At 38.3% G+C, this 11,309-nt stretch overlaps 1 protein-coding gene across 1 annotated transcript in view; it reads right to left on the bottom strand.

Annotated features, from left to right (window-relative positions):
• Positions 1-6,425: 6,425 nt before the first annotated feature.
• pcdh11 (protocadherin 11) overlaps positions 6,426-11,309 on the bottom strand; it is a 152,766-nt gene continuing 147,882 nt past the window's right edge. The window contains exon 7 of the mRNA XM_077578078.1: positions 6,426-10,506. Coding sequence (XP_077434204.1) covers positions 10,046-10,506 — 461 coding nt within the window. The 3' untranslated portion in view covers positions 6,426-10,045. The remainder of the gene's footprint in view (positions 10,507-11,309) is intronic.

Raw genomic sequence — 11,309 nt, 5'->3', positions numbered from 1 at the left:
TGTGTGTGTGTGTGTGTGTGTGTGTTGTACTTGCCCTTGTGTTTTTCTTCCATTTCCCTGTTTGTCGTTGTCTGCCCATGTAATTGCAACATTTGTTACTTTCTATTCGCTCAGATTCAGAGTTTTAAATTATGATTTTGAAAGTGCAGAGTTATATAAAATAATATATACATATATATTATTGAAAATGATGAAAATTCCCAGAAGAATCGAAATGCACGAATAGGAAACTAGGACTAAATGTTTCTCTTTAGGGAGCTGCAATTTATGCTGGGTTAAAATCCAACCCAGGCCTCTTTCGTTTGTGGATATAAACCCATTGTGTATCTGACACGACTCCAGTCTGGACACTCCGATTGCGCTCATCCGAACTATATGTCCTCAAAAGGTGAAAAACTTCACAATTGTTTGACAAAACAACGGGACGAAGGCGCAGAAAACAGTCAGCGGTCAAAGTAAGATACTTTATAACTACTCTTTCACTTTATTCTTGAAAATTGATGGGAACAAACCAAAGGACAAGAAAGTGCAGGCCAATGCTTTTTCCATTGTGGACCAAATAAATAAATAAATACAAAGAACAGTCAACAACAAAAATGTTTTCTTGAGCCCTGTGACAATAAATCCATGTCACATGCACTAGATGTGAGACAATGAAATGCATGATCCGTTCGAATTGGCTTTATGTCACTTCTTCTTCTCAGTCACTCCAAATAACACCTTGATGTCCATTATCTGCACACGTAATTGCTATATTGATTTTCCCTTGTTGTGTCTTTCTTTTCATCCCACTATGCTTGTTGATTGCCATTGTTCAATTGATGTTCTTGCAAGTAAGCGTTGATTGGCTAGAATAATACTGCCTTGGAAAGGCATTAAAAGGACAATTCAAGTGCTTTTGTGCATTTTGACCCAATTACTATACATGTAAAACATTTCAGATAATTCCAAATGATTTTCACCAAAGTGCTTTGATAGTGTAGTGATGCATGCTGATGTCTTAGGTTCGATCTGGCTAGTGCCCCAATATTGGTGCCTTCAGATACAGTCCAAGCGACCCTACGTTCCAGTTTTTCAAAAAAACAAGCCGTCAATCTGGCAATTTTGCAAAAAAGCAGCTTCAACCTATTTATTCTCATTCTATATCAAGTTTACTGTCAAACTATACATCAAACAAAGTGAATGAGGTTTATTTTAAACACCCAAAGAGCGTTGCTTTAAAGTCCAATAGCATATTGCTACAAGACATGATGGAGAAATGCAAACGACGGATTTAACAAAGAGCACCAGTTTTGGTGTGTTTGAAGCCTTTTAGCAGCATATTTAAACACTAACAGTAAAGCAGCACACTCAGACAATATCACAATACGCACAGGGCATATATTCTTTGTCGTTTGCAAAAAAGAAAATACTATTATTACTGCTGCTTACTGAGTCAGCTGTGAAACTCTCATTCATGTGTGTCTGCATTATACAGCTCCCAATTGGCCAAGGTGCGCACACCAGAAAGAAAAGTACAATGTACACTGAATGCTAGCAAAAAAATGTGGCTTTTTTTTATTCTTTACATTTTGTTGAACTGTCATCACAGTATTCAGCATGTAAATATCTATAAAGTTCAATATCATTAAGTTCTATTTTTTTTCATTGAAGTGGAACCAAAAATGTGTAAACAAAAAAAAAAGTGTATTTCTTTAGATATTATTTAATTGTCAGTGTGTGTGTGTGTGCGCGCGACTTCTGTTATTTAACGCACATAAAAAATTGCATTTCTTTTAATTTCGGCGAGTTGAGATACAAGAGCTGAGATGTGAGTGTTTCGAAAATGGTCACGGAAGAAATTACACTTGTTTCTCAAGGCACAACTGTATCCAGCTACCCAGAGGACATCCATTACAAAAACTGCAAAACAAATGACTCTCTCGTGGCTGGCCCTGATGGCAGGAGCTGAAAGTCATATTCACATACAGTATGATTTGCCAAATCATAAAGCCTGTTCTGCTTTTTATGCTTTGTTTTACTTTTTAGACAGAAACTAGTGAAGGGCTATATTGTTGCAACTATGTGTGGTTTTAACACATTGCCACAGCATCTTGCCATCATCATGAGATTTGTAACAGATTTTAATTCAGGGCCAACATGACATGTAAAATATGTATTTTTTGGACAATTAACAATGTTGAGCAACTTGGTCTCCCCAATCTGCTGGAGTGCTGTTTCTATAGAAAATAGACGTGGAAAAGACGTGTTAAAAAAAAAAAACACCATCCTTAAAAGGCAATGTAAAAGGGGCTGGTGACATCAAGAGTTTTAAAATGCATTGTGATATTCTCCCTCCCATTCTTTATACATCAATTATCTTCTTTTTAAACTCTTCTGCTGAGGGCGGAGTTCTGGAAAGGTCAATTTCACTTCATTTTCTCATGTGTTTTCTCATAAGGAATGTCTGAATATAGGCTATAGCCTATAAGAAATGTGGTCTTGCAGCGCCACCTGAGCTAGCTGCTTTTATTTTTTAGTACATGTCTAATAAGCTTACATAACTAAAAGTTTAATGTGGACTAAGATTAGAATACATGGTCGTATGGATGATTACTTGTCCTATTGTTTATTCAATAATGGAGCCTCAATAAAACAACAAATAAAACCTCTAACCATGGAAATGATTATATATTCAGACCGCTAACACACCACACAGGATGCGTCAACTGTATTGCTTTGTTTGATCTTCACGCTTTCAAAGAGGAAGGAGAGGCGTCTCGCCATTGCAGAAACTCTGACAATAAAGTCCGTAGAGGAAGCGCTTCAGGGACTTGCTACCTACCTTGATGCTGCAGAAAAGTGTGTGTGCGTGTGTCTGTATGTGGAACAAGCAGGCTTGTCAGACACAGCGACTGCCGTCTGATGTTGTCTGTAGAACTGAACGAACGAGTTCTCCATTGCTTGATGTTCTTCCCTACTGTAAAAAGGCTCCGAATGAGCTCAATTTCATTAATCACTCTTGTCGGGGCATCATTTTAAATGTAACTATTGTTTATCCTGGCAGGGAAACCTGGAGTGAAAAAAATAAGTGGCTGTTGTTAATAATTAAATGAAATAATACATTTAATAATTAAGTTAAGTAATAAAATATTAATGTTGTTGTTCTTTAACGAAATGCTACACATCAATAAAACAAATGTCGTACCACTTGAGGCTATTAACTTTTATTTGCCAAATGGTATTTCATTTCATTGGCACCAGCCTCACAGGAAGTAATGTGAAGAGTTTATGTAAACAGAAAGCCAAGTTAGTCATGTGGCCGCACACACTAAAAAGTAACTTTCTGTGATTCAGAGTAGACTCAACAAAAAGTGTAGCAAAAGTGGTTCAGGTCTGCCACTCTCAGTACAAAAAATGTAATCATTTAAAAGATGATGTCATACATTTAAGGTTCTAAAACAATGGTTCGGTCGAATGAGTTTGGTGAGTCATTCTCAGGGGTTCGGAGGAGGTCAGGGCAGACACCTGAGTATTGACTGTAGGGAATTTTGTGTCATTAGTCGACTTGTGACTGTTGTTGTGCGTCGTGTGATTTCTTTATTATTTTTAATCCCTTCATATTCACTTCACTATGTCGAGCAAAAAAGAAAGTGGTCTGATGATTATGTGTAATATGAATTCACATGTGTAACGGAATGGATGGTGTTCAACAGGGTTCAATTCTGGGACCTCTGCTGTTTTCATTGGATCTGTTGCCCCTGGGTACCACCTTAAGAAGACAGCTGTGGTGGTTTTAAAGCGCTTATAGTTGAGTTGAGTTAAATTGAGAGATGGCAGTCAGCGTCTGAACTGCATGATTTGGAATGCCAAGTAAAGCTGAGCAATTCTAGTCTAGCACAATTAGCAATCTAGTAAAATTAAAGGAACACTTCCTTAAGATGCATGGGCAGATGGGGAATACAAAAACACAACACTTGCTGAATTCAAGGTGAAGAGAGCCAGATTAGATGAAAAGGCTACTCTCCTTCTTCATTTTGTTCACCAGTAAACCCTATGTCTTGTCAGTGTATTTTTTCGTCACGTTTTACACTGTAGTGTACTGTATAGGGGTGGGGGGGGAACAAAAATTAATAACTTAACTTTAATGTTATTTGCTGGCATAGCTTTGGTTCTCTCATGTCTGAAAGAACAAGGCCAATGCTCAAGAATGCCAATTATCCTCAAATATGACGTTATAATTTGGGTTTCCTCTGATGGCGGTGAAAATCAAACCTCCAAGGTTTAACTCTCCAAGAGCAATCAGCAGTTTGTTGCAGAATTGCCCCAGTTCCCTACTGATGCCAGGAAGAGAATATAGTTATCCTGTAGTGACTTTCAAAAAGGGGTTGTTGGATTTTGCTGTGATTGGGTTGTAATTTTAACACTCAGAGCAGGTCAGGACGATGTTGTATGAGATCATGATTTTGTATTAAATAATAATAATAATAATCATAAAAATAATAATAAAAGCATGGTGTGATGGGCGGTTTATTCACTCTCGGTTTATGTTTTTATAACCTGGCATACAGTAGCTTTAAGACAAGTTAGTGATAACTAAAACACAACTCTTCCTCTTTAATCATTTTAATTAATTTATTTATGTTTTATAGAGTATCTCATTATGCTTTTCAAACATTTGGGAGAGGTGGCCAATGCCAATACTCTTGATCAATCACCAAGTCTTCTGTGAAAGTGAATACAAGCCTCAGTGTTTATGACTTTGTTTCTCAGATAATCTTGATGTTGTTTTCTGCAATTTCGTTCAGGCTGAAGTACTGGATGTTTTTTTTTGTTTTTTGAAGATGTGTGTACACCCTGCCATCCCTTGGATATAGTCGGAATGTCTCTGAAGCAATTTTCTCAATGATGAATAATTCACCAGATATTATTCCAAAGGTCATTTTAGTAATTAGTACCCTGCTGTTGACTAAACAGCCTCAAGGTACCTGATGGCCAGTTTAATTACAATTGGAAATTAGTGTAATGTTTGACAAGCTCTATATGTTCTCCTGATACCTTAACAGATGACATCTTGAGAACAAAGTGGGCTTACAATAAGTTTGCTTGTTAGCAGATGGGAATGGAGGGATGGGTTGTTGTATGGAGATCAGAAACAATCTGTGAGTGAGCTGGTACCCACACAAAGTCCTTTCTGTCCAAATATGCAGTAATTGCTGTAAATGCAGATTGCTCTTGTTGGGTATGCATGTGTTTTGACAGCGTCGACATACTTGGCACTGGCCCTGTCACATTATTAGCCAATTACTGTGGAGAACTAATGGAACAGGTCACAGACGGGTCTCTCTGGGAGATCAGGGACTGAACATATGCTCATAATATGGCAAGTCGACACAGTCCAGTAAAGGCTTTGGCCTGTTACAAAGGAGATGACTTGACTCTTGTTAGGAGTCTAAATGGGGCTTGCTTTTGTAAAGCTTGCGGTTCACTTCCTGAGCTTATTTGAGTGCACAAACTGTACAGTACGTATCCCTAAGGCATTGTGGAAACTGCTACGAAGGTTGCTGTTAAGGTATCACATCTCTTTGAGAATATGGATGCAACAAGGTGAAGCGAGAAAAAAAAAAGAACAAGGAACATTTGCTTTTTGGTGGACCTCAGACTTCATCTTGATGGCAGATAAATACTGCAGTTTTGTGGACATAGCCACAGCCATTTTTTTTAGCTTATGATTTGTTTGAATAGACACATTTTATAACCAATGTCAAACACTTGTAAATTATTGTCATATCTCATTTCACCGTCACCCGGAAGCACCAATTTTGAATCAGGGGGAGAAGACTCAACATTTGCCAAGGTCAAGAATGAATCATGAATCAACAAAGCTGATCACACTTTGGCCAGATACCCAATTGATACATACGTGTTTGTTCAGCTGAACACGTAATTTAAAACTATCTATGAAGACAGCTATAAATCTGCAGATTGGTATGTAATTAATGTGATAGACAATATCTAATCAACTTAAAATTTCTAAAATTCATGCTATTTTCTAAAAGTTTCTAACAGGTTGTTGCTGGATAAATTTGAAGTAGTACTCATCAGAACTAAGATGTTGTAATATTTTATTGTTTGAAGTTTTGATACTTTCCTGTATAGTATTTAAATGATGACAAAAGCTTGACTCTGGTAATTGATTTATTGTACTCCCATTAATAAATATTGGCAACATTTATGCAAAATGTAAACAATAAGAAAAATCAGCTTGTTGAATGTGGTTGATTCTATGGAGGACCAACACTCCCAAAATTCAAAAGTAAAAATAAAAACAGATGTAAATTTTTTTTTTTCTGTTTCTGAATATATGTTTTTTTTTTTTGTGAAATTGTGGGATCCATGGAATGAATAAAAAAAAAAGGCAAAAATGACTTCATGACTTCTGGACATTTTGGAGACTCAATATTTAATGGCGCAGTTAAAAGTCAACGACCAAGAAAAAAACATTTCACTATATGGAAGTCAATTTTATAATATTAAATGGTATATCTTACAAAGGCATAACAACACAGACTGTATAGCTTTAAATGACCAATACAGATTTGCTGGCAAGCACTGAAGCCTTCTCAAAGCAAACATGACTTCACTCACTGGTAAACTAATTTACAAGCATATACTTATATTCTGATATAGGCTTTGTACAAGATACATAAGTGTACATACAATATTCCGGCAAAAGGTATATGCCAATTTGCACGCACGTACACGCGCACACACAATTTTGTTATGCATAACCATTTACATTACAATAGAGATTGTCATCTCATCTTTTCTAATATTTTCCTTTCCCCCTCATTTTCCCATTTCCACATTGCAGTGACTTGCCTCGAGATTTTGCAGTTGGTGTTGTGTGTCCATTTGTAATATTGTTCTTAGGGGTGCTATGTACAGTGTGATTTCAGTGTTACCTAAGGATACTGTATAATATTTGTGTATACTTGGAGGCCCAAGTGGTATGCAAACATCACAATATTTGAGTGTGTGTTCTCCATTTAACACTGGTTTAGTTTCATAAGACAAACAGGTAGAGCAGATAACATTAATACTGACACTGAATCTAATGATGGACGCATCAACAATACAGTCAAGAGCCAAGACGCCTAGTGGGAGTCCAAACATTTCATGCAAATGATGCCACAGGTTGAGCGTGAAACACATGTCTGAAGACTAAAGACATTTCCATCTTTTTTTGTTGTGTATCTGGAGCTTGAACTGTTTCGAAAAAAAGAGAGAAACGGGGAAAATACAATGAGAGCTGAATCATTTAGAGTGGAAAGCGTGTGATTGCCAACTATTTCAACTGTATTCTTGGGGTGATGTGAAAAACAAAAGTACATTCTTAACTAGATTTGCTTTTTGTTGCGAGAAAATAAGATGGTAGATGTACAACAACAAAAAAATGGCGTTTTAGAATCCAAACTGATACCCTGCCAATGCATTTAGCTGCTGCAATTTGACAGCATATTATGTAGTCAAGATTACACGGTGAAGATAACAGATATTATATTATACTCATACATTGTGCATATTGTACATGTGATCGGATAAATTATCTCCATCATGAACATTTCTTATGACACTGTGACAGTTCGAAGAATGTTCTCTCCCTCTGTGACATGAGGAAGGGAACAATTAGCTGTGACATCTTTCAAAAAGCCCAACAACAATAATGCATGTTGTCCAAATTGTTATAAAACCCATTCGTTTGGTCTAATGTCTTGTCTTTGAATGTTGACAATCTGTAAATCTGTAATGAAATCAGCATGATGTTCCCAATGATATGTGCTCCTTTTGACGAAATATGTTCACGCCATTTGCAGAAAGTTATGTTTCCAACGGCAAAGAAAGAAAATCAGGTAATGTCAAACAGCAAGCTCATCATCGTCAACAGTAGTTTAGAGGAAGATTGATTAAAAAATGTTTTCCTTTTTATGCATTAATTTTCATAATTACCTCAGGTAGAATTGAACTGACTCATTTCCCTGTCCATGAGACGAGGTCATCGTAAGTGATCATTTGTCTGAATCTCAGATAAAGCCTCATTACTAGACTCAAATCCTTGACCCCCAGAGGTTCTTAAAGAATAGACGCAGCGGCGGCCTGCATGCAAACTCTCTCCAAAGAATGCCGCGATACATTATAGATGCAGGGCTGCTCCCAATTTGCAAGATGGTACAGGGAAATGAATCACATGAATCATATACGTGGTGATTTAGACACCTGGCTTGGGCGTTAGTGGGAAGCAGAGACACTTAATGTCGTTGCAATAGATTATACTGCACCCAATCTGTTCCAGCACAAAGTTATGTTGGAACAGTTATCATCATCAGTACAGTTTACAAAGATGATTTGGAGTGTTTTTCATTGTCTCAACCATCATGCTTTTTATTTTATTTCATTATTTACCCGAGTCACTGGAAATGTCATGGCTGCATAAAACAACTCAGTAAATATAAATTCAAACCTAACTATTGCACTGTGGACTATTATACCAGCATTAAAATATATTAAGAATCATATGTATTGAAACATGGCTATATGGAAACATAATGGTAATTAGTAGCAAGCTATTAGGAGTTAGTAATGACACTGGAAGAGTTGGTGCACATTAAGCTGATATTTTTTTTTAGTTCTTACCACCTTGTCATTGCTGGTGCAAGTACCACAAACATTCCCCTGTTAGTCCAGAGAGCAATTCTATAGACCTCTTAACCACAATTAGGGTAGATTCCAACATCACACATCAAAGTAATTAGACAAAGAATTTCATAATTGGCTCAATGGTTTGGTATTAAACTATGTGGCGGATTCTGAGCAGCAACATATGACCAACAGAAACAAAAGGAAGCTGGAGGAAGAAAAAGTCTAGCATTTCCAAAGCGCATCCGTCTGCACCTTTCAAGGCAAGATAACGAGACGAGTTTTAACAGCGAGCACTTTCCTAATGGAGCTGGCAGAGATGCAGCATGCAGCATATGGGGTATGTTTGTGTTTTAGTCTTCATGGTTTTACCGGTCCTTGGTGAAAAGAATGCAAAAAAGATTACCAGCGCTGTCTACCATTGGCCTAGTTATGCTTCTCAAATATGTTTTTTTTCCCCCTTCTAAATCTTTCCACAGTCCCCCCCGACCAAAATAGACTTCTGAAACATGTTCAGGCAAGACAAACGAAACATCTTCCACCACCAAAGGAGTTTGTGCTGCATATTATACAGAGCAATATTTCACTAGATCTCAAATAGAAACACCACCCTGAGCCCCTAATTAGCATTTAGCCCAAATTAGCTTACTCAACACACTTAATATACTGTATTTGCATTTGTTTCTGCATGAGTAAATGCTCTTTTAGGACACAGTTGCTCTAAGCTGGGCACAAGGAGAAGTATAGTACATTGCCCCATTCTAGTACTAAGCACATATCACTAAACTGAAAGCAAAAGTCACTGATTTTCTTCCCTCTGATGAAGCTACTTTGGTACTATGTTTATTACCTCGGCCAAGAAAGTTGGCTGTGCATTGTTTCTTTGTTGGTTTGCAGGATTTTCCCCAAAATTATTAATCGTCTGCCACCAAACTTCGATGCATGGAGCGAGAAATAACTTATGATGCAGATAGAGGTCTGAGTCCACCGCTTTTCTTAACTTTGTGATAAATCTTGGCAAAAACAACAGTTGGGTTCCTTCGAAGGTTTGCTGCTGATCCATACAAGGGCTGTTTTAGGCCTTGGTGGAGATCTTCGCGCTTCTCAGAGCTTTCATAGCAAGTCATGGATCAGTGACAATAGATGATGAACATTTAATTGAAAAAGTTGGAGCCCTCAGACTGACCCCATAACATTATTACTATACAATAGTTTCAAAGTCTCATGAACATGATGAAATCCATTTGTTAGATGTTTCCATTAGTAAAATTAAGCTCAAATGATCCATACTTCCACACATACTAATAATGAAGTCATTGAAAAAATGAGCTGGATGGAGTCACATGTACAGGATGCCAGGCCAATGTTCTTACAGCTGGTGCTCATGTAGGAAGGAGCTACTACCACCGCCGGTCGCCGTCTGCTTTCCAGGAGATGAGAAGCTCGCCAGGGGGATGACCTTGACGGTGTCCTCCTTCTTACCGCAGTGTCTATCCAAGGTGTTGTAGAACTGCGGCCGGGCAAACCCTTTGTCCAGCTCATCTTTTTTAGGCACAGACCTTCCCAGCGTGTGCCGGCCATCCATGGTAGCCAGGCTGCCCATGTTAACCTTGACTCCCCGGGCACAGCTCTGCTGGAAGCCAAAGGAGGGGAGCGTACCGGAGATGGCAGCGGAGGTTGGGGTGGAAGCGGGGCTTCCGCTCGTCGGACTCTGGAACTGGGTCAGGGTTGGGGGCATCCAGCAGGTGTCGGAGTGGCCCAGTATCAAACACTCTTGGGTACAGGTCTCAGACGCCTCCGCCAAAGCTTTCTGGAGGTTCACCTCGATGGCTGCAAAATAAAAAAAAGCATAAAAGTAATAGGTGAGAGCGCTTAAAACACTTTGGAATGTGGTGATGTACTGAAGTCATGAATTCAAATGCAAGCGGAACAAAGCGTTTGTCTTATCAGAGTTTGACCCACTAAGTGTCAGCCTTGTGACAAATTGAAAGTTAGTGATAAATGTTTCATTTAATCTTATAATGAGGAAAACATTAGTGGAGCATTTAATTTCCATTGGTATTCCCAGGACACTGTCTGTTTACCTACAATATGCAACAAATTCCCTGTAGCTTAATTAGACTGAAAAAAGTCTTGCTGTTTCTATCACAGATTGGCTTTTCTGTATTAAATATTTAATGTACGTTCACACAAACAATGTTTATTTTAGTCACTGTCAGTGTGACACGCCTCAGAACACACTTCTCGTTTTTTAGAACGCCAAGTAAATCCGATCAAATGGAATTATTCAAACAAAAAAGTCAACACTTAATTACAATGACCAGACTGCATTTATGGGCAAAAAAAAAAAAAAGACTGAACGAGGAGACATATCAGCACGGCCATAAGCTCCAAAGCAATCTTATCTCATTATCCCTGTACTGGCATCACATGTGGAATGAGTCTGGTGTGAGGCTTCAGCATTGAGCCTCAGCAATAAAGCCTGTCAAGACAGATAATTAGAATGTAAAACAGCGTGCAGCAAGGCAACGACTAGCCCGGCAGTGTTGTGTTTCCTCGGCCATGCGAGGGACAGTGGAGTCCACGTTTGAACATCACGTCACTCCTTCAGGCCTCTGCTTCAAGCTGTCACG

The sequence above is a fragment of the Vanacampus margaritifer genome, chromosome 10 (genome assembly GCF_051991255.1).
Source record: "Vanacampus margaritifer isolate UIUO_Vmar chromosome 10, RoL_Vmar_1.0, whole genome shotgun sequence".
NCBI classification, from domain to species: Eukaryota; Metazoa; Chordata; class Actinopteri; order Syngnathiformes; family Syngnathidae; genus Vanacampus; species Vanacampus margaritifer.
The sequence above is the reverse complement of the archived record's forward strand: the minus strand, read 5'-3'. Positions and strand labels throughout refer to the sequence as shown.